Source organism: Pholcus phalangioides, unplaced genomic scaffold (genome assembly GCF_987345545.1).
Source record: "Pholcus phalangioides strain wild (caught in Gottingen) unplaced genomic scaffold, Ppha-v1.0 ptg000015l_1, whole genome shotgun sequence".
NCBI lineage: Eukaryota > Metazoa > Arthropoda > Arachnida > Araneae > Pholcidae > Pholcus > Pholcus phalangioides.
The window spans coordinates 14,757,505-14,781,457 of NW_028301608.1; the positions used below are offsets into that span (position 1 = coordinate 14,757,505).

The window sequence follows — 23,953 nt, forward strand, 5'->3', positions numbered from 1 at the left end:
TGGATTTGTACGACACACCTCAAAATACAACGGCCATTCATGTTATCGTCGTGACCCATGGCTTAGGAATATCCCTGGCTATAAGTGGATTTGTACGATCCATCTATCTCGGAAGCCTTTGAGAATCAAACTTGTGTAATGACCCATAAATCAAGAATCTCTTACTGCAAGTGGATTTTTACGAAAAATACCGGAAGCCATTAACTCATAGTCCAAGCATTAGCCGCTGTGGTGGTCGCGTGGTCATAGTTATGGACTCGCATCGCGTGGACACGGGGTTCGAACTCCACATGTGCTCGGCTGAAGTTGGTTTTCTGTGGTTCTTAACTTCGAGGCGCAAATGCAAGCCGATCTCCTAAAAAGTCTCTCCACAAAAAGCAGCAGGCCTACAACGGTTATAAATATTTACTCATTCCACTTAATTCATAATTTCAAACAGTGGTGGCAGCACTAAAAATTGACACACACACACACACAACACTGAGTACTCACTGCTCTGTTTGGTAAACACCAAGGGCGTAGCCAGGGGGGACTTGGGGGTCTGGTCCCCCCCCCCCGAAATGTGAGAAAATGACCGAAAAAAGGGAAAAAGATGGCCAAATCCATTGTTCTGTCACTTTGGTCCCCCCCCGAAATGAAAGTGGTCCCCCCCCGAACGAAATTTCTGGCTACGCCCCTGGTAAACACACTTTGTTCCAGTCTCTTTCTTGTTTTATTTTTGCTATTTTGTGTTAGAGGAGCCCCTCCTCCATTTTTAATTTATTTTATAATGCTTTATAATTTAAAGGCTTGGTGATCGAAGAAAATATTATTCTTGAAAATAGGTGGCAATTTCTAGAGGGTTTAGTGATTTCCACTGCGGCAGTTATAATGCGGATCAGGTAAATTTTAAAAATCACTTAAAAGAGTTAAAAAAAAAAGCAGGCCTACAACGGCACAAATTACTCAAATCATCACACGTACTCACTATTTGAAGTATAGATGGCAGCACTTAAAAATCAGACACAACACTAAGATACGGACTCGAAGTGTTAGGTGGACACGCGCTTTGCTCCAGACTCTGCCAGGAAGAAATCTCGGCGACGCGATAAGTCCGGTGGCAGAGTCCCGGCTTTCATTTATTCGTGATAGCAGGAAATGACGGATTGTTAACGGTCACAAAAGTGATGGACAGTCAAAAAATAGTTCATCTACCAAACGAAATTCGCGCATCAATATATCATTATGTTTCAGGAAATAATTAAAGAATTTTTTTCGACGATATTTCAATATTTTATATTGTTAAAATTTGTTTTTTAAAATTCTTTTGTTGTTGTCTTTGTTGGGACTTTTAACAAAAAAAAAAAAAAGGCAGAAGATGAAAGAAGCAAAAAAAGAAAGGGAAATGAATCACACACGTTGTTGCGGCACCTAGGAATGGCAGCGTTGTCGTCTTCTGCCTTCTTCGCTGCCTGCCTGCCTGCTATGATCGCCAGAGTCATTGCTTGCAGCGATTGTTATGAGGTCATGTTTTGTGAAGAAAGTGTGTTGTTGTCGCCTCTATGAAGTGAATTTCCTTTATGTTTCCCCGTTGCCTCGCCAGTAGTCAAATTTTTTTATTATTATTTATTTTCGTTATTATTTTATTTATTTCGTTTCATCGCCCTTTTTTCAAAATCATCGGCGATTATTTTATTTTTGCGCTCCCCTCCGAGGACGACGAACGAAAAAAAGTTATTTGGTGCGATTTTACGTTTTCTCCCTCCCTCCTTGTTGTTGATGTCTCTAAATTAAATTTTTAGAGATAGGATAGGAAATAATAATAAATTCATGATTATCAGTTGAAAGAGGGAGAAATTCTTTTTTAAAAAAAGGAGGTTTCAGTGAGGTATGTAATAATGCGGTTTATTGTGCAATTATTTTATTGGATTGTTATTTTCTTTTGTGCATATGTTGTGGAAAACAATGATTGTTACTTTACTGATCCGAGATTACAATTTTTGATTTCCCCCTTTTCTTGTTATATATATCCAATTGCTGAATGGTATAGTCCAAGTAGAATATGCTAATTTTATTATACAATATATATTTTTTTTCATTTATCTCGAAATTGGTGAATTTTTTATTTAGTAGTTACATGGATCTCCAGCTCTTACACTGATTGTGTTTTGTGATGTAGAGATTCAAAGATTTGTCTTGGTGCTATAATTTTGTAGATTTGCATATCAAATTCGCGTTAATGTTCCATTTTATTATGATATCAATGTGGATTTGACATCTTCGAGTGATGTAAAGTCTTTGCAGAACCTCCCTTATCTGTGTTAAAGTAGGTTTAACCCGTTGTGGATGTGATGAAATAATTTGAATAAAGGTCTTGGAAGCTGATAAAAAGCTTAATGTGGTAGGAATATGCTTATCGGCTTCTTAAGTAAATTTTCTTGATGGTGTTGATGAGATATCTCTCCAAACCTGATGCTTTGTATTTCGACATTGACCAGATATAGTCATGACCGGCCTCTCCCCACATCCTGTTATGGGGCCTCAAGGCTGGGATCTTTGGCAGGCCAGCTTTTTTTTAAGGGCCTTGTAGAGTAAGTTTATATCATGAAAAAACAAAAAATGATAATTGTCCCTAGGACTTGATGAATCCTAAGTGCCAGATCGCCATGGTGACTGTATAATCGGTACTGGTGTCTAAAATATGTGCAAGAGTTTTATGAATCCAAGGGTGAGACAGAATTTGCTGAATTCATTACAAAATTTATGTTGAAAAGTATAATCAAGTAAAAATAACATCATTATTTAGCACTGAGAGATAAACAACTTTTTGCTCAGTCTAAGATATCAAGGAAACATATTTTTTGGGTATTATGTCAAGGTGAATTCAGTTTGAGTCCTGGGCTGAGATTCTGTGACTTTTCTTTCCACTTTCATTTCAGCATAATATCCAGGAAAATGTTTCCATGATTATTTTGGACAGTTTTTCTTGAGTAAAAACCATGGTTTTGTGGCTCCTAAATATTTTTTCGATTTGTGAAACTCTGCTCAAATGTATTATTAGCACAATATTCTTATAGTTCATCGTTGACCTCTTTGGGAGAATTTCATTCAATTCGAACAGTGAGGGTGGGCAGTAATTTGCCCTAACAGTCACCTTGGCATGTTGTGCAAATGTGGCATGGTTAATTACTTTGATGGTGATGCGACAGCTAGGTCGGGGGCCCTTAAAACAATGTTTTGCATTGTTCTGCAACGAGTCCTCGGCTGACTGGAAAAGTTCTGCGGTAAATATTCCTGTAATAGTGTTTTATACATGTTTCTTAAAATTCTTCCAGATTTTTCAGCAGCAGTATTGATTGTTCTGCACCATATGTCACAGATTTTGGCATATTCTGCTTTGGGGAAGAGACCTAGATTCAAATATAGCAATAAACATTAAAGTAACTATAGCCTGTGGATTTGGCCTTTCTGTTTTGATGGTGTGGACAAATCTGTTACCGGGCATGTGAAAATTTTAACTCAAATTTTTCGTATCATCATAGAAAATTCTCTAAAAGTTCCCAAATAGTGCTGTGCTTTGAATGGAAAATCCCTAAAGAAAATACTCTTCGTCTTTGAAATTCCAGGCTGACCACATTTACTTGGGATAAATATGGGGAGTTCAAGTATAAAAAATCGGTAATTGTTGTCAAATATAATATCAAAAGCAAGCAAAGTGGTTAATTATTTCTAAAAAAATCAGGACACAAAAAAACGTGTCCTGGGAAAACAGGATTTATGTATTGTCACCCATTGCAATTTCAAAAAAAAGTCTCTGAGTTATCCCTTTTATTTGTGTGACGTTTTCTTTGATGGGGAATGTGTCATCACGTGATAAACTACAGATTTTTTTCACGTCTGTGAATTGCCACCTATAGTGTTGAATATTGGTTTGGCCATGTATTATTTCAACTCAGGCATGTAAATTTTCGGAGATTTGTTCAGCCCTTATAGACTTGCCATATAGATTTTTAAACTATTTGCTGTGGGTGGTGTGTAGGAATCTATCGTCTCTGAGATAGGGGAAGAGGTATGAGAAAAAAAACCCCGTAAATTATTATTTATGGGTACTTATAATATACAGCAGTGAACCATACTGGTATGCAGGTCTGTTGTATTCATATGGTTACAAAGATGCAATTCTATCCACAGATAATTTATTTAAAAAAAATTCACTCAGCTTAATTTTTACTAAGAAGAAAGGCTTCTCTTATCACTTTGAAATGCTCGCCACAAGTTCCCTCTAATTTGAGAATTTAAATATTTGGATGATTGGTTGGAAGCCTCTCGCTCCAGCAATAACCTGTCCAGATATTTTATAGGGTTGGGTTCTTGATAGAAGTTTTCTGCCTTGTTTCTCCCTGTCATGAACCAGTTAAAAATCAGATAAGCTACTATATTTAAAAAAATAATAAGTTAGTTTCAACAATTTCTACTATGACAGACAATTTAAATGCAAACCTTTGAAATGAGCACTGTTTATAAAAAAAGGGGGGGTAAACAATCTGCAACAATACTTTTCGCACATCGAGACAAGAAATTGATTCAGCCTGTTCTTTAAAAATTCTGTACGCAGAGCAAACTTCTAGCACTTTCGGTTCTAATTTGGAAGATGAATGACATAGTAGATATTACACACAGATATTTATTGCATCAGGGAGCACTCATGTATCTGGACATGTCAAATGTGTACATACCATTTATATCAATATAACTTACATGACATTAGCAAATTGAATGACAATTTAGGCCTTCGCTTTTTTTTTTTAAGAAATAGGATCCAAAGTAATTGATTCTTTTTTTTACTTTTTTCTTCACCACTTCAGATTGATTCTTCTGAGTGATGACCGTTTCTTTCCTAAAGAGCCTGGTATGATAGGCTTATAAAAACCGTCTAAATTCAGCTGGCAAGTAGCATTCTTTCTCTCTTAAAAACTTTAGAAATGAGAAAATTCTGAATATCGCAATTCTAGATACATTACGTTCATTTTCTTAGATTAAATTTGATGGCATTGCTGATGTGTTAGGCCTAACAAAAGATGCTGGTTAATGAGATCTGGTGAGATGTAGTTGAGCATTTCTTCCATATTTGTCTCATCTACTTCAACAAATACAATCAATTTTGTCATTTTAACTAGGTTATCATCAACATTCTGTGGTGTCCCATGTGGGAAGAGCTTGGGCAATTTTGCCCATTGCACTGACAGTAGTATACCATGAATTATGGTTCATGTAGATGTGAAGAAGTGTCATACTGGAGATTTCCTAGAGGTTTTGCAACAGTGTTGGGAATGGAAAGTATGGTAACTGCTACCATTTTAATGAACTCCTGTATGTGGGATATTATAGTATAACTTGCAACCAATGAAGGCCATTAAATAAATGAGGAGGCTGCTGTTGTTTTCAATACCCTTTTAAAGAAAAGGAGCAGAGGAGATCTAGGGATATGGCCAAGAACTCACCATGAAGTTATTGAAAAATAACACATGAGAGTGCTGTTTTCTGAGTGAAATAAGTTTTTTGGTAATATTTGGTTGGATTCCCAAGGTCAACTTGGCTTGTCTGTAGTCCTGCCTCCCGTTCCATTGCCCTGATAATGTTTATTTTATATCCATTGTTTGATATTTCCTTTTATGGTTGACATCTAAACAGGATAGAAAGGTTCAGGTCCAGATAGCTTCAGGTTCGCTGCCTCTTTGGCTATCTGGTCTGCAATTTCATTCCCCTAGAAATTTACATGTCCAAGAACCCAGTAAAGGTTGATGTTGTTGTGCTGCTTCAACATATCAGTGCAATAGTTGACACACAGTTGAAACTTGAAGTTGTTGAGTGCCATTAATGATGCTTGGCTATCAGAGAAAATAATGATTTTTTGTTATGATACCCTTGAGCAATAAGGTTTTCAGCTAGCATGGGCTATTGCAAGTATTTCAGCTTGACAGACGATAAATAGTAGAGATGTAAAATTCTCAAGAATAATCTTTCGGAGAATATTCTCTGATAGGACTACTATTATAAATAACTTGAGAATATTCTTATAAGTTCTTGATTAGAATATTCTCCTGCTATTTATAATATAGTTGCATAATATCCTTGAGAATATTCTCCACAATGAGAATATTCTTCTGTTACCGAAAAATTTCCAGAGAGTATTATCAAGAATATATGTAATAACATGTATTATAATAAACTCGATAAATAACTTGAGAATAATTATTATTTTCGATAAGAATATTCTCTAGTAATTTATAATAGTAGTCCTTTGAGAGAATATTATGTCTCTCTTCCTATTCAAGATGGGAATATTGAAGTTTGTAGACCACAATATTAAAGTTTGAAAGCAAGAAAATTAAACCAACATGGTTGAATTGCACAACTTTTAAAGAAATGTGAGTGATACAAAATTTAAGTGTATTGAAGAAGAAAACAGTTCTGTATCTTCTTAGAATGAAGGTGATTACATAAGAATAGCTTCCTTTATCAATCAACTTTTTGATTTAATTTCTTTTGTTGTGAATTTATTTCTGAAAATTTATCTAATTTTAAAATAATTTTTTAAGGGTTTAATCTAAAAATTTCTAAAATCTTTATAACCAAACTTTTAAAACCCTCTCATAATGACCTGGAGAATATTCTCGAACTAAAGTTGTCATTGGGAGGTGATTATACCAAAAATTGTTTTGTTGTAAATGTTTCAGGCAATGAAAACTGATTTATATTTCACAATATAAACAAAATTAGTAAAAAAATTGAAATTATTTAAAAGAAAAATGAATATTCTCGATTATTCTCCAATTTTTACATCCAGGAAAATATTCTCAGAATATTCTCGTTCTCAGAGAATATTCTCACCTCACATCTCTAATAAATAGACTATAAGATACAAATGTATCTTATGGTAGTCATGATCCACTCTAGAGATGTGGAAGATTATTCCAGCCTTAGTTGTGGTTATCCTGGAGCCATTGGTGTAACATTCGATAGCTCCAGTTGGGATATTATCCATTATGTTAGCAGTTTCGTTTCTCCCAAGTATGTGGATAATGTAATTTTTAGTAGTTTTTTTATTTTGGAAGAGTCTTTTGGCATTAGTAGAGGAGGAATTTCTACTTCACCCAGTAGACAGCTGAGGAATACAACAAAATGACTTAAAAGAGTTTATATCCCGTATAGGGTCAGTTGCACCAAGTACCATTTCTTTCAAGCCTGTACATGGTCTTAAAAACTTCTCCTTGTAGATGCCATCTTAGATTAACTAGGCTATGTCATACCTCTTATTTGCAAGCTTATTTTCAGGATTCAAATCTTATTACAAACCAAATTTTGGTGGGTCACCATTAAAAAATTAACTTTTCAAAATCAAATAAATGTCACAGTAAGGGATGTTTGTATCACTTGTAGCGAATACAAATCTGCAAGTTTTTTTTTAGTGATTTTACCAGTTCGGCTCAAGTTATATATCACAGTTCACCCCTAATGGAGCCCCCAAGCACTGCAGCTAACCATTGGGTCATTCCATTTCAAATCACCCGGCAAAATGCCAAAATGACACCCATAGTCTCAGATTTCAATTATTTTTTTTTTATTTGTTGCATTTACCATCCTTATTAACTATGTGAAATATTATTTGCATATCTCTAAAACTTTTTGAGAAAAAAAATGTTGAAATTTAACAAAAACTGATGCAGATGACTTTTCCGAGGCTCAATTTTTAAGCGGCATTGTTTGAGAAAATAAATCATAACTTTTTCAATTTTCAATATATTCAAGTGAAATTTTCACTAAAGTGTTCACAAAAACATACAGAATATGAATAAAAATAATTCATACACTTACATTTGAAATTTACATGCAAAAAAATTATGTAAACTTTGTTTTCGTGGAATTTTTTGTTAGAAAAAATACAATTTTTCAAACATATTTTTAGACCAGAGGCACAGCAGTTACCAAAACAACTTTTATTTTAAATTTCTCCTAAATATATGAAGTAAAATACTGGAGAAAAAAAATAATGGTTTTTTGACCGTTAATATGTTTATTCTGGCTCGCAACACAAAATTCATCAAAATAAGACTGGATCGTTCCGATTTCAAATCATTCAACTAGATACTGAAATGCAACCCATCATCCCAGATTCCAATTATTATTTTTTATTTATTGCTTCTACCATGCTTGTTGACCATGCAAAGTTTCATGTACATATCTCAAAAAAAATTTTGAGAAAAAAAAATGTTTTCTAACCTCACGAATGACGTCTCTTAGGCTAACCCATTCAAGCAATATTATTTGTGAAAATATATCATAACTTTGCAGATTTTCAATATATTCAAATGAAATTTCCACTAAAATCCTCACAAAAAAATGTAGATTATGACTAGGAAAGAAAATTTAAACCTTTGCATTAAAAAATTAGATTGCAAAAAAATTGATGAAATTTAATTTTTGATTCTTTTTACAATAAAAACACAATGGCTCACCTTTGCTTTTTCATTTACAAAAGCTCTCCTGCTTTTCGCACAGCATATTCAGTGACATTGAACTCTTCAGATTTTTTTCCTTGTTCCCCTTTCCTAAAGCAGGGGCCAGAGTTAAAATTTGCAGTTTTCCCCTTGTTGTGATGGTTAAATTGAGTCTTATTTCTAATTAACTTTATTAAAATAATCATATTTGCTTTCTGTTTAATATCTTCATTAAGTGTGCTTTGAGATTCATTTTCTGGTAATTCTTCAAAAACTTTACAAATATTTGGTTTGAAAGTGTTACAAGCAGATTCAACTTTTCTTTTGGCATTGTTTGACTTGCACTGTGGAGCTACCCTATGAAGTTTAATTGGTGACTCTTCTATGTTCTGTAGACATGAATTTATTTCTTCAAGTGCTTCTTGTTTAATAATTGACATTTTTCCAAGTTACTTCTCTACATTACTATCACTCTTCATCTCTTCACAGTATTCAGTTTCTTCACCTAACTTGTTGTTTATATTCACTGTCCCTACAGGCATGCCATAATTTTTGCCCTGGAATTGATTTTGTACAACCATTTATTTCATTTATACATGAAAAATACAAGTTTACTATCCTTAAACCTTTTGTTATTTTTTTTCTTCTGACATTTTAAAGGATTAAAGCATGCTTTCGGATGTATTTCATACTTTGAGAAAAAAGCTCTATGATGCTTAAACATACAGTAGATAAATGTTCAGAACTTGCTCCACTCCTCAATATTGATGTCCGATGGGTCCAATGATGTAATGGGTAACAGATTTTACACTTTTGCGTAACACTTTTTATCACAGTCAGATCCAGTTTTTTTTCCAACACTATAAATTTCAAGTGTCTTTTCTGACATTTTACTTGGAATTCCAAAATGATATAAAATATTTAGATCAAATGGAAATTGTGTTATCATAAGAAAAATTTGCTAACCCTGAGTTGGCTACTCTATGGAGCACATTCTGTCTTCAGCAAGATCATAATTGAGACTTGCATCATTTTATGGGGAGCAGTTTAGTTCTTACACTTTTGTTTTAGTTTCCTCAATGAAGCAGCAGCAGTGACTTTATCATCACCTGCTGGGATGATAAAGTCTTATAATTAAATAAAACACCAGCTGCCCTCTGAAGGACAAAGACCAGTGTGCTATAGTTTATATCTTCACAGAAGCAATTATTATTTTTTACAATCATCATCACAACAAGAAACATTACATCTTATATATCACCACCAGGCAATATATACATTAGGTTTTCAATTCTACTCTCTTCCATCTGCCTCAGCTACAACAATTAGGTTGTAGCTGATAATTTCATTCTTTGTTATTTAATGCCTCATATTCTGGCTTTTTATCAGCAATTTTAAATTATTTCTTGGGAAAAATATATAGAGGCTTGTGTTAAATATTATAATGTAGATTTTTTTTCACACAAGTATAACCATTTCATATTTATCATATACATTAAATATATGTTTATTAAAATATATGCTGTAAAAATCAAAGTAATTAAAAAAAATTTAACACTGTTGTGGTAAAATAACTTTATAATTAAGCATGTTAAAAAACTTCAAAAATTAATCTATATATATATGATTAATATTATCTGGTCTTTATCAAATACAAAATAATTCTTTATGCAAAAATATATCAGATTGCAAAAGTTTGTCTTTGTTGCATCATAAGAAATATTTATAGATCAACTAAAAGTGAAATTAATTATTTGGAATTTGAACACTTCTAAGAATCTGAACATGAATGTTTAATTTAAAAAATTATTTCATTCACTGAAAACCTTTTTTTTTCACCAACTACATTTCTAATTATTTCATGAATTCATTTAATCGTAGAATTTTAAAATTTATCAATTGTTTTGAATTATTGCATTAACTACTCATGGAACTTAATTTAATGAATACTGTAATAAATGTATAAGCGTACATGAAAAATTTAATATAAATTTCTTTTTACTAAGCATGAATCATTATATTAAGTCAAAATGTACAAATATAATTAATGTAGTCATATAAGTACAATTGCGTTTTGTTACTCAAATGTATTAACTGTCAAAATAATGTTTACTTTTCTACAGTCTTCTTAATATATTAATAGGATTAAATTTTAAAAAAATTGAAAATTCATGTTGTGCATCCAAAAAAAAAGTGTGTAAAAAATTGTGTTAGAAGCACATGGTAGAAGCAATAAATAAAAAATAATAATTGGAATCTGGGATGATGGGTTGCATTTCAGTATCTAGTTGAATGATTTGAAATCGGAACGATCCAATCTTATTTCAATGAATTTTGTGTTGCGAGCCAGAATAAACATATTAACGGTCAAAAAACCATAATTTTTTTTCTCCAGTATTTTACTTCATATATTTAGGAGAAATTTAAAATAAAAGTTGTTTTGGTAACTGCTGTGCCTCTGGTCTAAAAATATGTTTGAAAAATTGTATTTTTTCTAACAAAAAATTCCACGAAAACAAAGTTTACATAATTTTTTTGCATGTAAATTTCAAATGTAAGTGTATGAATTATTTTTATTCATATTCTGTATGTTTTTGTGAACACTTTAGTGAAAATTTCACTTGAATATATTGAAAATTGAAAAAGTTATGATTTATTTTCTCAAACAATGCCGCTTAAAAATTGAGCCTCGGAAAAGTCATCTGCATCAGTTTTTGTTAAATTTCAACATTTTTTTTCTCAAAAAGTTTTAGAGATATGCAAATAATATTTCACACAGTTAATAAGGATGGTAAATGCAACAAATAGAAAAAAAATCATTGAAATCTGAGACTATGGGTGTCATGGCTGGGTGATTTGACATGGAATGACCCCATTATGTTAGTCCTGGAACAGAAAGAAGGTGGCTGCACCTTCTGCTATAGTGCATCAGTGAATTCACAGATAAAAGCTAAATAAAGTCGAACCTCAATTTAATGAATCACAAGAAATGGATAATTTTATTCGTTAAATCAGTCAAATTGATCAGGAGCATAAACACACTAGACACAGCAAATTTTAAAAGCTACATTCTTTGGTGGGCTGCTGTTTCCACTTATTTCTGACAACAGTTGAAAAAATATATATGTATACAAACTTAAGAATAAAGCCAGGATGCATGAGAAAATTTCTTGATAGAAGTTTGTTTGGTACGTCTAACTTTTTTACAAAATTCTGTTGAAATTGCAATTTTTCTGCTGATCAAAGAATACTTTCTCTTCAGATGACCTCTGCCATTCCTTTTCTTGTCAAGACAAAGCACAAACTTAAAGTAACTTTTCTTTACGGGAATCTAACATGAGAACAGCACAATGTTTCATGGTATTGGTGTACTCCAATTGAAATCTTCCCAAGCACACTCTAAATGGCTTTACTGATTTTTTTACTCAGAAAGTAACAGATTTTTGAAACCCCCCCCCCCTTTTTTTTTTGTTTGTCTTTAAAGAAGAGCTGAAGTCTCAAATACAAGGAAGTAAAATTTTCGGATTGTAATTTTGGGTGACGAAAAATAAGAAAAAAAATTAAGGACAGTTTAAAAAAAATTGTTATATCAAGGGTTTTATTGGTTGAATAGAGGTTTGGGTTTGGCTTTTCTTTTCATCAGATTTCAGAAAAATAATTAGTTGAATCGAGAAGTTTGTTATATCAGGGTCCGATGGTATATCAAGATTTTGGCTCAATACATTTCTATGGGGTTGGTTTCAATATAAGACAAGGCTTTCTAAACAGCTTGGAAGCTTTTTTTACATTTGGTTCAAACTATTAATGTGGAAGAAAAATATTTTTGATTAAACTGTTGTACAGATCCTTATGTCTGGTCCTGTATTTAAAATTTGACTTGCGTCAGAGAAATTCATTCAAGAAAGCAGTTGTGAACCCTGAGAAAATATACTGAAGCAATAAAAGATCCCATGTGTAATGAAATTTCAAAATAAACAGGAAATAATTTATAAATTGAAAAAATATGAAAGAAATTTATAGAAGTATAATTGTTTTTCCTATTATCACAAGCACCAATGTGAATTATTTTTTCTTTTTTAATAACACTGAAACAATTTTTGTTCCTGCCTCATTTCCCAATGACATATGACTCAAAAGTGCAGAAAATTAATTTTTTATGTTTTAAACTTACCTTTTGAATTCAGGAGAGTAAATTTTTATTATTTTGGAGGTTGAGTACCTGAAAAGCAGGATTATGTGCGTTTTAACTCTATAATGCCCAGATCGCCCGAAGTCGGCCTAGTAGGTTAATGCCCATAACCGCCTCAAGTCGGCCCCAGCTAGGGGGTATGGGTATGTTTTAGTGGGCTTTTGTCACCAGCGGGGAAGAAGATGAAAGCTCTTGTCAGAGGCGGGAACGGAAAAGACAACTGCAACTCCCTATCGATGGGATTTTAAAAGCAGATGTACTAGAATGTTCCTTGAGAATGGACTAAGGGTAGCTACTCAATGCATTTTACAAAGAGATAATACTGTGAGGAAAGGGTTGTTTTCAGTATATATATATATATATATAGACAAATTATCTCCCAAAAATCCATTGAAATGAAAGGGTGAACGTCAATGCAAAGGGTGGCATGAATAGAAACTCGTGGAGAGAGGGAAAGTGGCCGAAATTCGGACAAGTCCACTTCGAACACAAAAAATCTTGGTATTTTCCCAACCCTCCCAGGTTTTCTATCTGGGCGTTAAAGAGTTAAGGAAGTACAGGAAAACCCTTCTTTGCATACACCCCCCTCAGATGCGGTTACCCTTTTATGGCCAAATAATAGTTCCCCTTATACAATAAAAGTATGCATTTCAAATCCCTCATTAATGGCCACTCCTCTTTTACTGGTGTCTGCAAAAGAGAGGTTTCACTGTATCATGAACATATGCAATGAATGACAGTTTTCTCCTAGAGATCTCAGTTACTGATCTTGAAAATTATGAATGTCGAAGAGTGTCCATGTTTCATTGAAACCTAAGTAGGACATTCAGCCAATCAATTGGCTGAATGTCCTACTTATGTAATATGTTGTATTTTAAATAGTTTGTCACAATACTAGATAACAAATCAGCAGTATCAAAACACTTTCACATATTCTCTATATTTTCTGTGGTAAAGATAATAAAAAGTGGTTTTATCGGATTATAGTAAAGGCTGTAGAAAACGACTTCCTAAAACACTCAGACTGAAAAACAAGCTTCGAATGCCTTTGTATGTTTAACGGCTTACTAGGTGATCAGAGGACCAAAAACCACTTTGAGAGCTTGTGGGAAAACAAAAATTGAACGCCCAATTTCGAATATGCCGAAATCTGCAGCTTACGTTACAGAACAATCAAAGAATTTTAAGAATGTGTACGAAACACTTATGGGAATTTTTACCATAGAATGTTTCCAGTCAGCCGAGAGCTCATTGCCGAACAATGCAAAACATTCTGCTTTAGGGCCCAGTGTTCCTCCAAGTGGCATATCACTGTATTTCCACACCCTTCAGCAGTAATTATCAAATTGCATTTAAAAGTGATTCAAATGATCCGATGACCATATTTCATTGAGGAAAAATAAAATTTGTTCTACTGGGATCACTTGCTACTGGATTCGCTCTACTAAATAACAATCTGTAAAATATGGAGCATCGCCAATTTTCATCAAAACATTGTCAGAAGTGTAGGCACAATTACCATTTGTAATTAAAATTTCAACAAACAAGAACAAATAAGAGGACAACATTATACCCGACATATTTGAGATGGATATTTATGATTTTTGCCATAATTATCATATAATTTATGATATAAATGCTGTTTGTGTGTTTTATGGCTTTTTATTAATTATTAAAAACTCAAATAAGTATTATTAAAAAAAAAGGAAAAATGTATAAAAAAATCGGAAACAGCGAAAATTGCAGGAATGCCACTCAATACGGGACACAAGTGATCTGCCAAATTGTTTCAAACATCTTACTGATCCTTGTTTTCAGAAAGGTTGAGAAACACTGATCTAGACAAATTTGAAAAAAAAGCACAAGTGCATACTCAAAAGAGCACCTTCACCAAGGAGTTTACCCCCATCTATATTAGAAAGAATGCATGAAAAAGTCACAGACATGACTTTTGAGGGCTAAACATGGAAATGAAGTGTATATGAGAATAAAAATGGAAAAAGTTCCATTATTTTGTAATAATTGTTTTATATTTCAGCTAGAATTTTTGTTTTCTGTGGAATCATCATTTCCATTCTTATTCAAGCTAAGCAAATGCAGAAATAACTTCTACCCAGGAACAAAGAATTTTTTTTGCTACATAGTGTAATTAAAACTACAATTTTTAAATAATTTATTATTTATTGTACTTTGGATGTTTAAGAGTGCGTTATGAGATAAGAAAAGGGGAAAAACACTGCTCTATAGAATTTAAACTTTATGGCATTCTGATGAGGAGGAAAGCATTTTTGTCACACGTGTATTCAATGATAAGATTAATATTGACACTGCATTTTTTTTTGAAGTAGCTGGAAACAAAAAAATAGTCATAGAATGCTGTAAATATTTCTATTTGGGTTAGACAAAAAGGGATTGAATTCCTTAAGATTATGGGCTGTGACCATATTTCATGATAATATGAGATATTTAAATAATAGTAGAAATTTGATTACTCAGGAAACACATCAACTGGATTAACTATGGTACAAAAATCTCAAAACCTCACAGAATGTAAAGAAGAGCTATGAGCCATTTTGAGTATTTCATGAGCACCAAAGGAAGAGGATGTGGAGTTCTGCATTTGCTTGCTGTGGATTCTCAAAGCAGAATGTTTTGCATTGTTGCTCGGTTGACTAGAAATGTTCTGCAGTAAAAATTCCCACTGCAGTGTTGTCTGCACTTTTCTTAAAATTCTTCCAGATTATTTTGTGACATAGTTTTCAGCATATTCTGCTTTGGGGCTTTAGATGACAAGACCCAATGTTTGGAGGTAACAAACATTGGGCATAGGCATAACAAACATTACCACAAACAAGGCATGTTTGTGGTACTTATAGGCTACATGAAACTCAAATTTTGAATTATTTTCCTTTGTAATTTTTTTTAATTCCATTGTTGTTGGCGTATTCACATGTAATTTTTTTTTCATGATGTTTTTTTTATGATCTGTGAATACCATGGCTTTAACAAATTCCAAGTGCCTAATTGCCACGATCCCCCAAAGCAGAATATGCCGAAATCTGTGACATGCGTTGCAGAACAATCAGTGCTACTGCAGAATAATCTGCAAGAATTTTGAGAAAAGTGTAGAAAACATTATTATGGAAATTTTCACCTTAGTATATTTCCAGTCAGCCGAAAGCTTGTTGCATAACAATGCAAGACATTCTGCTTTGGGAGCCATGATAAAATTTTAGGCACCAAATGCCATTTTTTTATTGCAATTTTTTTCAATTGCCATTTTTGTATGATTATTAAATTGAAGTCTGAGAACAATTTAGTTATGTCAGTGATCCTTTTTTGTGGTAGTAGACATGCCAAGCACATGAAAAGTAAGAAAAAAACAATTATTTTCACGGTTTTAAAAAAAAGAAAGCTTGGCTTTCAAAGAATTTGGCTGGCTCCTAAATTTCTCGATTTGGTAAATTGATTAATAGATATCTGGATATTTCATAAGTTCAATTTCAATGACACAATGAATTAAGCGTGGTTGGGTTTTTGCCAGCAAAAAAGAATTTTCGCTGGGACAGTTGACAGCAAAAAGTGGGAAAGACCAGGCAAAAATGGAAAAAAATATTAAACAATATTACATTATGGATGCTTAATTTTATCAATCATCAGAACTACAATTTCGACGGATACAGTTTTTCACAATTTATTTTTTTTCCACATTTCTATTGAATGTGCACATTGAATATTCACAAGAATGTGCTTCACTCTTCATTGCTATGGGGACCATCTTTGAAGTGGTTATATCATTCCTTTATCAGTGTGGTGCTCATTTCTTCATCTCTAAAAGTCTGTTGAATCTTCCAGATTTTTTCTACTCTGGAACCATTAAAATTCACACAAAATTTTATGCAGTAGTGTTGCTTTTTCTTTTTTGTCATTTTGACAAAAACAAAAGTATGACGGTGCTCACATTTCTTCACTCATCGCCCATCTGCCGGCGACTGACAGCTTTTGCTGGCAGATAAAAAAAATCAGAAATTTGCACTAGGATTGCCTACATACATGTCTTAAACCATGCCTTCCTAGCTTTATTGGTTTGCACATGAAAAGTTATGTGAAGACTTTTTAGGTCACACTGAGGTAAAGGCCTCAAATAAAAGTTATTTCTGTGAAAAAATCATTATCACAGTCTGCATATAATGTGAAAAAGTAACGAGAAACAGCAATATGAAGATGGGGGAGAGCTCAAAAGAATGAGACATTTATCAGAATTTCTCTACTTTTCCCCTCATTCTTTGGCTAATAATCTTCTTACTTTGATGCTAGCTGTCAAATTCATGTTCATCTATGAAAAAAGTAAAATAGCGTATGTTTTATTTTATATAACCCTATAATCAGCGATGATGAGATATCTTGCCTCAATAAAAGCCTCTTATTTTAGCATTGACAAGCCCAGATATTTTGTTAAGTTGATTTCTCAATGGTAAACTTTTTTCCTATAGGCCTATCTTCCCCCCCCCCCCCACCCCCAGTTTGCACCTGTTGAAAATTGGAAGAAAGTCTACTTCATTAAAAAAGATATGAATTTTGAAGGGTTGTTTAGTGATTTCTAATTGCCACTTGAAGGGTTAATGCATGTCTTATAACAGTTTGTATAAAGTTAATAACTGTTGCCAAATGAAATTTTCAGGCTATAATTTGTTGTATGTTATTGTGGTTTTTTTTTTGTGAGTCTAAATTTTCTTTTTCTTTTCTATACATTGTCCCTGAACAGAACTGAAAATGAGGGAATTCAAAGTCGTGGTGCTAGGCAGTGGTGGAGTTGGAAAAAGTGCATTGACTGTGCAGTTTGTGTCTGGTAGGTTTGTCGAGAAGTATGATCCGACGATCGAGGATTTTTATAGAAAAGAGATCGAAGTCGATTCTGCTCCGTGTGTTCTTGAAATTCTAGACACTGCGGGTACCGAACAGTTTGCTTCGATGAGAGATCTCTACATCAAGAACGGGCAGGGATTCGTCGTAGTTTACAGTATTACTAGCCATCAGACATTTCAAGACATCAAGAACATGAAAGAACAAATTATGCGAGTGAAAAACTCGGATCGTGTGCCAATCTTACTCGTTGGAAACAAAGTTGACCTGGAACATCAAAGAGAAGTCACTACAATCGAAGGGATGGGACTTGCTCAACTGTGGGGATGCCCGTTCATGGAGGCTTCCGCTCGTAACAAATGCAATGTCAACGAAGTATTCGCCGAAGTAGTTCGGGAAATGAATTATACCTCTGTTAGAGAGAAGCAAAATTATTGCTGCTGTGTTGTGCTTTGATAACAGTGAGTATACCTATGCATATTGATTTTTAGTACTTAATAATCGTCTCCTTATATTCGTTTTGAAATGTCTTTTTATGAGTTAATTATACTGCATACTCTCTGGATTTGATTCCTTATACATGAGAAAATTGTATTTATATATGATTTTTAATATGTAACACTGAACACATTATACACATGTAGGCTATCATATTAGTCTTAGGAAAAACAGATTTATTTTTATATTCCAATCTAATGAACCTTACAATCCTGCTATTTGCATTAATATGCAAGTTGTGCATGTTTAAAATGATTTACAGGAAATTCAACTCTGTGCAGCTCACTGATAGGGAAATTCACCATCGGAAAAATCACAGCCTAGAAAATTCACAGACAACAGTTCATCACTAGTGAGTGAGTTGGTGAATGATCTAGCAAATAAGCTAATGAGTCAGTGATCATATAAATGACAGTGTGTGACTCGCTCACTCATTCACTTACTCACTCACTAACTCCTTGAGTTCCTTGATCAATCACTCACCTGCCCATCCACTCACTATGTAGGTGAATTTTCCTAGCTGGGAATTGCATGGCGTTGAATTTTCTTTTCGGTGAATCATGTGGCTGTGAATTATTGTCAGTGAATTTTCCATACACAGTTCAAAAGGAATCAATGTAAAAGATACATGTGCAACTTTTTACACTGATATTTTTACATAGTATTTTTTACATATAGCCCTTAGGGCTAGTTGTGCATTTTAGGGCTATCTTATCAACATCATGAATATTCTCTCAGGTTCGCTGAACATCTTACACAGTCGATGTTAATTGCTATGCAATGTCATCAGAGACTTGTTCATGCACAGAGTGCCCCTGCCTCTTTTAATGAATGTTTTGGTATGAAATTTGGCATTCACTTTCAACATTTATTGACCTTCAAACCATACATGGCCCAAGCTGAATTTTTGCCATTGCTTTTGTGGACGGGGGATTTATTGAACGATACTTATCAATAAGATTTCCACATTATGCTAACAATATTTGCATTGATAGATGTATATATACACGACGGCATATTTATGCAAAACATTCCTGGAGGTCTTGTTTGTTGGCACCATTCATTAAAACATAGATGTTGTGCATCAGATAATATTAAATCCAGTGTAAAACCTTATAATATTTACATTCTGTAGTAAGTTATTGCTGTTTACTTCTCCTGAGAGATTTTCTGCCTCATCACTTATGTCAAAATGGCCGAGATGGCAAAAGCTGCCATCAGATTTTGTTTCATAAAAGTAAATGCTAGGTTAAAAAATCCTTGAGACCAGTAGAGGCCATTGTTTTACAAATGCCAGGTTGCCATTTGGAGGTGTTTAATATGTGGTGAATACTATGGAGTCTGAGGGCAATGCAAAATTGTTAGTATTCATGAAAGTGTTTTCACCAATATGACAAAAGGTCAGCTAGGCTCGAGAAAAACCAAAAAAAAAAAAAAAATTTTTACCATATTTTTCTTTGGGAAAAAATGCTTGGTTTCTAAGAAATGTTGCTTATGCCTAAATTTTTTTCCAGATTTGTCAAACCCTTGTATAGGCTATTGTAGCTTATGGCAGCATCATATCCTATCTTCATTGACTCGTGAACTTTTGACTAAAAGTTTCCCATTTTCAAACATAATTTTATGACAGTACATACTGCACTAATAGCCATATGTCAGTGGACACTTTGGAGTTAAGACACTTTTTCAGGCATATAAACACAATACTTGCACTCACATTTTCCAATGCTGATTCAGTCAAGTGTTTTAAGGGGACCAACAAAAAATGAGGAAAAATTTTTTTGATCAACCCTGTATCATAAAAAGCTGCAAATGATTTGTAACACTCACAGAATATTTTACTTTCTTTATGCAATACTTCTATGTAAACTAAGTTTTATAAAAAGCATTTATATCTTCTATTTTCACAGAAATGTATACAAGTGTTGCATAAAACAAACAAAATGTTCTGTGAAAGTTATTGTTACAATTAATCGTTGTTGTGGTTGTGTGTGAAGTACCGAGCATTGCAGCCCTTATCCTCTCCATCTTTGTTCCTCAATTAAAGTGGTTTAATTTAAGACATGGCAATGTGAAAACTTTATAACTTACAGAGTATTATAAAATTTCCCAACAATACTAATAATTTCATTTCCATATTTCCTTTTTAGTGCAAAAATTTCCTTTCTCCCAACAAACAGTTTTCGTTATGTTGATATCAAACTCTCATTATCTTCCAATGCTTTCTTTACAACTTTTCTGACATCTTCTATAATTCGTTTTCGCAGTGTCTTGTAAAGTTCTATATATTCCACTTTTGATTTAGGGCCATTCTTCATCCGAAATTCTATCCAGTCTTTCATCAGTTTTTGTTTCTTCTGTTATTTTCTTCATTGGCTTCATTTCTATTTTTCTCCAGCAACTTCTTTTGCTACTTTTAGTGCAGAGGTTAAATTTCTGTTCATCGTAGTGACAGTGGACAAGATGTCACCACAACAAACCAAATTGGTTCCTCGGCTCCAACTGGAATTTATATCAATATTCTTGAAAATCTGTCATATTCTCATATTAATGACAGTTTTTGTATTTTTAATATGTTTTTGTATTTCCACTTTAGTGCTAAGCATCATTCTATACCTCATAAGTCAATGGTCTCTCTTCCTGTATTGATTTTGTTGAGAACATTACAGTCGTGAATCATATTCTTCTTATTGGATAAAATATAGTCGATCTCTCACTTGTTCCAGTTGGGCTTCTCTATGTTCACTTTCTTTGGGGTTTCTTCTTTAAAAATGAATTCATGATGTATAGCTGTTTGCTCTTTGTAAATTTCAGTCATTTTCTTTTGTCATTTCATGCACCGTAATCATGACTTCTGATTGAACTTTCGTCATTTCTTCTCTCTCAAATTCTAATATTGAAGTCACCCATTACTATTTTGACATAATGGTTTCTTTTAATATTCATCTCGTCTAATTCTACTTTGGAATGGCTTGTTGTTGGTGCATGAACTTGAATAATCTGTATCCAATATCTGTTTGATATTTACATGACCGATTTTGCAACTATCTGATGTGCTGTGTAACTCAACAATATGATTTTTCCACCTTTTATAAATAAATTCTACACCACTAGTTACTCCCTTGTTTGTCCTCTGTAGTAAAAGGCATGACCTCTGGCAAGTTTGATTTTCTCCTCACCTTTTCTTCTTGCTTCACAGATGCCTAAGATTTTCCAATTTGTTTCCAGATCTTCTCCCAACTTCTGTAAATGATTTCCCCAATGAAAGAGATCGTCCATTATGCTTGTACATGGCCAAGGTAATCTTATGTCAGCCTGGTTCAACCCAGAGATTCTTAGCACCTTCTGTTTTCATGTGTTGCTGGTCACTGCCATAACCAGAGACACTTGGACTGCCGGGGACTGAGTGCCATAATTTAGTCACAGAGTTCATGATATTTTTAGATGGTTTTTGGCCATAGTTCTCCATGCTTCTCCAGTTGGGAAAAAAAAGCAGCATTAAATGTGGGTGAAATTGTTTACCCTATTTCAGGGCCAGAAGTAGAGGGGGGGGGGCAACTGCTTTTTTAGGTGGACACATAAAACACCCTTATAAAATAATTATCAAATTTTGAATTGGTGTGGGGAGGCTAAATCATGTTTGCCCTGGGCAGCAAAATAATAATAAAAAAATCCTAACTATGGCCATGCCGTATTTAATGCTGCCTTTCCCCCCAACTTTCTCCCATTTTTTTAATTCCAATGTCTCAGTGAATATTGCACTTAGAAATGTGGAATTTTCCTTGTTGGCCTCAGGAGAGAATCAGGGCAACAACTTTCATAAATTTCAACATAATTGTGTTTTTTAGAACAGAGTGTCCATATGAAAATTACTTTTTTAATTAAATAACTATACAACCCCTTGCAACATGAATAATGTGTTTGAGTTCTATATGTTGTTTGGATACTTTTTCTAATTGGAAGTATGCCTCTAGGATTAACGGTTTGCCAGTAAAGTGACAAGCATACTGTTACCTATGCACTCTGCATATGGTTCTCATGAAAATTCCTCTGAGATATTTTTAAAATGTTATCAAAAAGGGATTCTTTCAGAACTGGCACAGTATTTAGAGAAATGACTTTTTAAAAAGTTGTATGCTATTAAGTCTTCAGGAAAAGCACACGTTGGAAAAAAAAGCATGTAATAAGATGAGTTTGAAAAAGTGTTTTAAAATTGCTGCAAGAACTCTTAATACCTTATACATGCAGCAGAAAGGAATTGATTGCCAACAGAAAGAAGTGAGAAATTGAAGTTTTGTAGCCACAATTTCGAACTTTTAAAACAAAATAATGAAACCAGCCGGGCTTGAAAAATCAAATATATTTCTGTGCCAGTCCAATGTCTTAGGAACCAAACATGGTATTTTGCTCAAGATAAATGGTCCTAAATAATATTTTCTTTTACTTTTCCCATGTTAAAAGACGTAGCATAGTGAAATCAGAAAACTTAGTGTCACCCTTAAACTCTAATTTAGAAATTTACTCCAATTTAGCAAACACATTTAGAGAATTTTAGGCACAAGTACTGATTTTTTTCTGTCACCATGGCAAACTGGCACCTGGGATTTGTCCAGCCCTGGAAATCAACATAGTTGAATTGCAATTCTATTACAAGTAATATACACTGCTCAAGCTCCAAACAATTACAAATACAACGCCACAACAGGCAAATTGCCCAAGGAGGTGGCTGACTTAAGAACATGGATCCGGATAATTACAGTATATGTATTATTCACTTGAATTTATTAAAATTTAGTTGATTAACTCTTGTGACACAACTCTTTACGAATACCTTCTTTGTCAATATTATATCAATTGAAATGTTTAAAAATCACAATAGAATAAAAACTACATTTACTGGAATTGTTTTGAGTAGTGTAGAATTTCAGTTCGGAAAACTTATTTTTTTCAATGTACTTTTATCTTAGAATGAAGGTGATCATAAGAATAGCTTCCTTTGTGTCTGGCTATTTTGATTTTGCTTTCAGCTCTGACTTAGTCAGCTCTCAGTATTCAGTCTTTCCTTTTTTTTTTTTGAGAAACACTGTTGAGTTAATAATTCTCATATCGGAACAAAGTATAAGTTCTACAAACATTTAAAAAATCCATCCCTCTTAAACGTTTCTCTGGTGCTTCTGAAAATATTTATGCAAGAATGTTGTTCAAATGTTTCTAAAAGTAAAAAAAGTTGCAAGTAAAGTATTGGCAGCAGCAACGAAAGCTAGCTTCATTGCTGCTGTTTCCCATTATTATGGCATCAGTGAGTCTGCATTCAAATCAAGGTTGGCAGGTTTTTGATGGTTTAAACTGTCACGTCAAAAGCCCTCCATCAAAAATCTTAGTCAAAAACCTCAAATATTGCTTTTCAATATAGAAATTCCCACTGAAAATACACACGTTAATTGCGTGTGATGTTTAAAGTGACTATGTTATACAAAGAATAAATATTTAATATGATTGTAAAATAATTTTCTACTCTCCACAGAATTATTTTGGATAATATATATGTTTATTGAAATTGTATATTTTATAAGAAAACAAAGCATAGCATAAACACTGAAGGAAAAACTACGGAAAGATTTGACATTCTCTGATTCAAGATGATTCTTGACCTTCCAAAGTTCCTTCAACTGCTTATATATGTGCATTGATATAAATCATCTGCTGTACTGTTTTTACAACAAATTAGTGTTTAAAAAAGTTTATTACATCATATAGGCCTATGTGATGTTGATGTCTGTTATTATTAAATTATCTAAATAATCAATGATACTTAAAATGATACTCCGACCAAAATACTAAATTATAGGACCAAAATGTCATTTAATTTGGCAATGCTAGCTTAGCTTGTATATGATGCTTAAGAAACTCCTGTAACTTATCCTTA

At 33.3% G+C, this 23,953-nt stretch overlaps 1 protein-coding gene across 1 annotated transcript in view; it reads left to right on the plus strand.

The window, feature by feature from the left end:
* Positions 1-1,373: 1,373 nt before the first annotated feature.
* Rap2l (Ras-associated protein 2-like) overlaps positions 1,374-23,953 on the plus strand; it is a 30,657-nt gene continuing 8,077 nt past the window's right edge. Inside the window, exons 1-2 of the mRNA XM_089242880.1 lie at positions 1,374-1,867; positions 17,432-17,990. Coding sequence (XP_089099006.1) covers positions 17,440-17,985 — 546 coding nt within the window. The 5' untranslated portion in view covers positions 1,374-1,867; positions 17,432-17,439 and the 3' untranslated portion in view covers positions 17,986-17,990. The remainder of the gene's footprint in view (positions 1,868-17,431; positions 17,991-23,953) is intronic.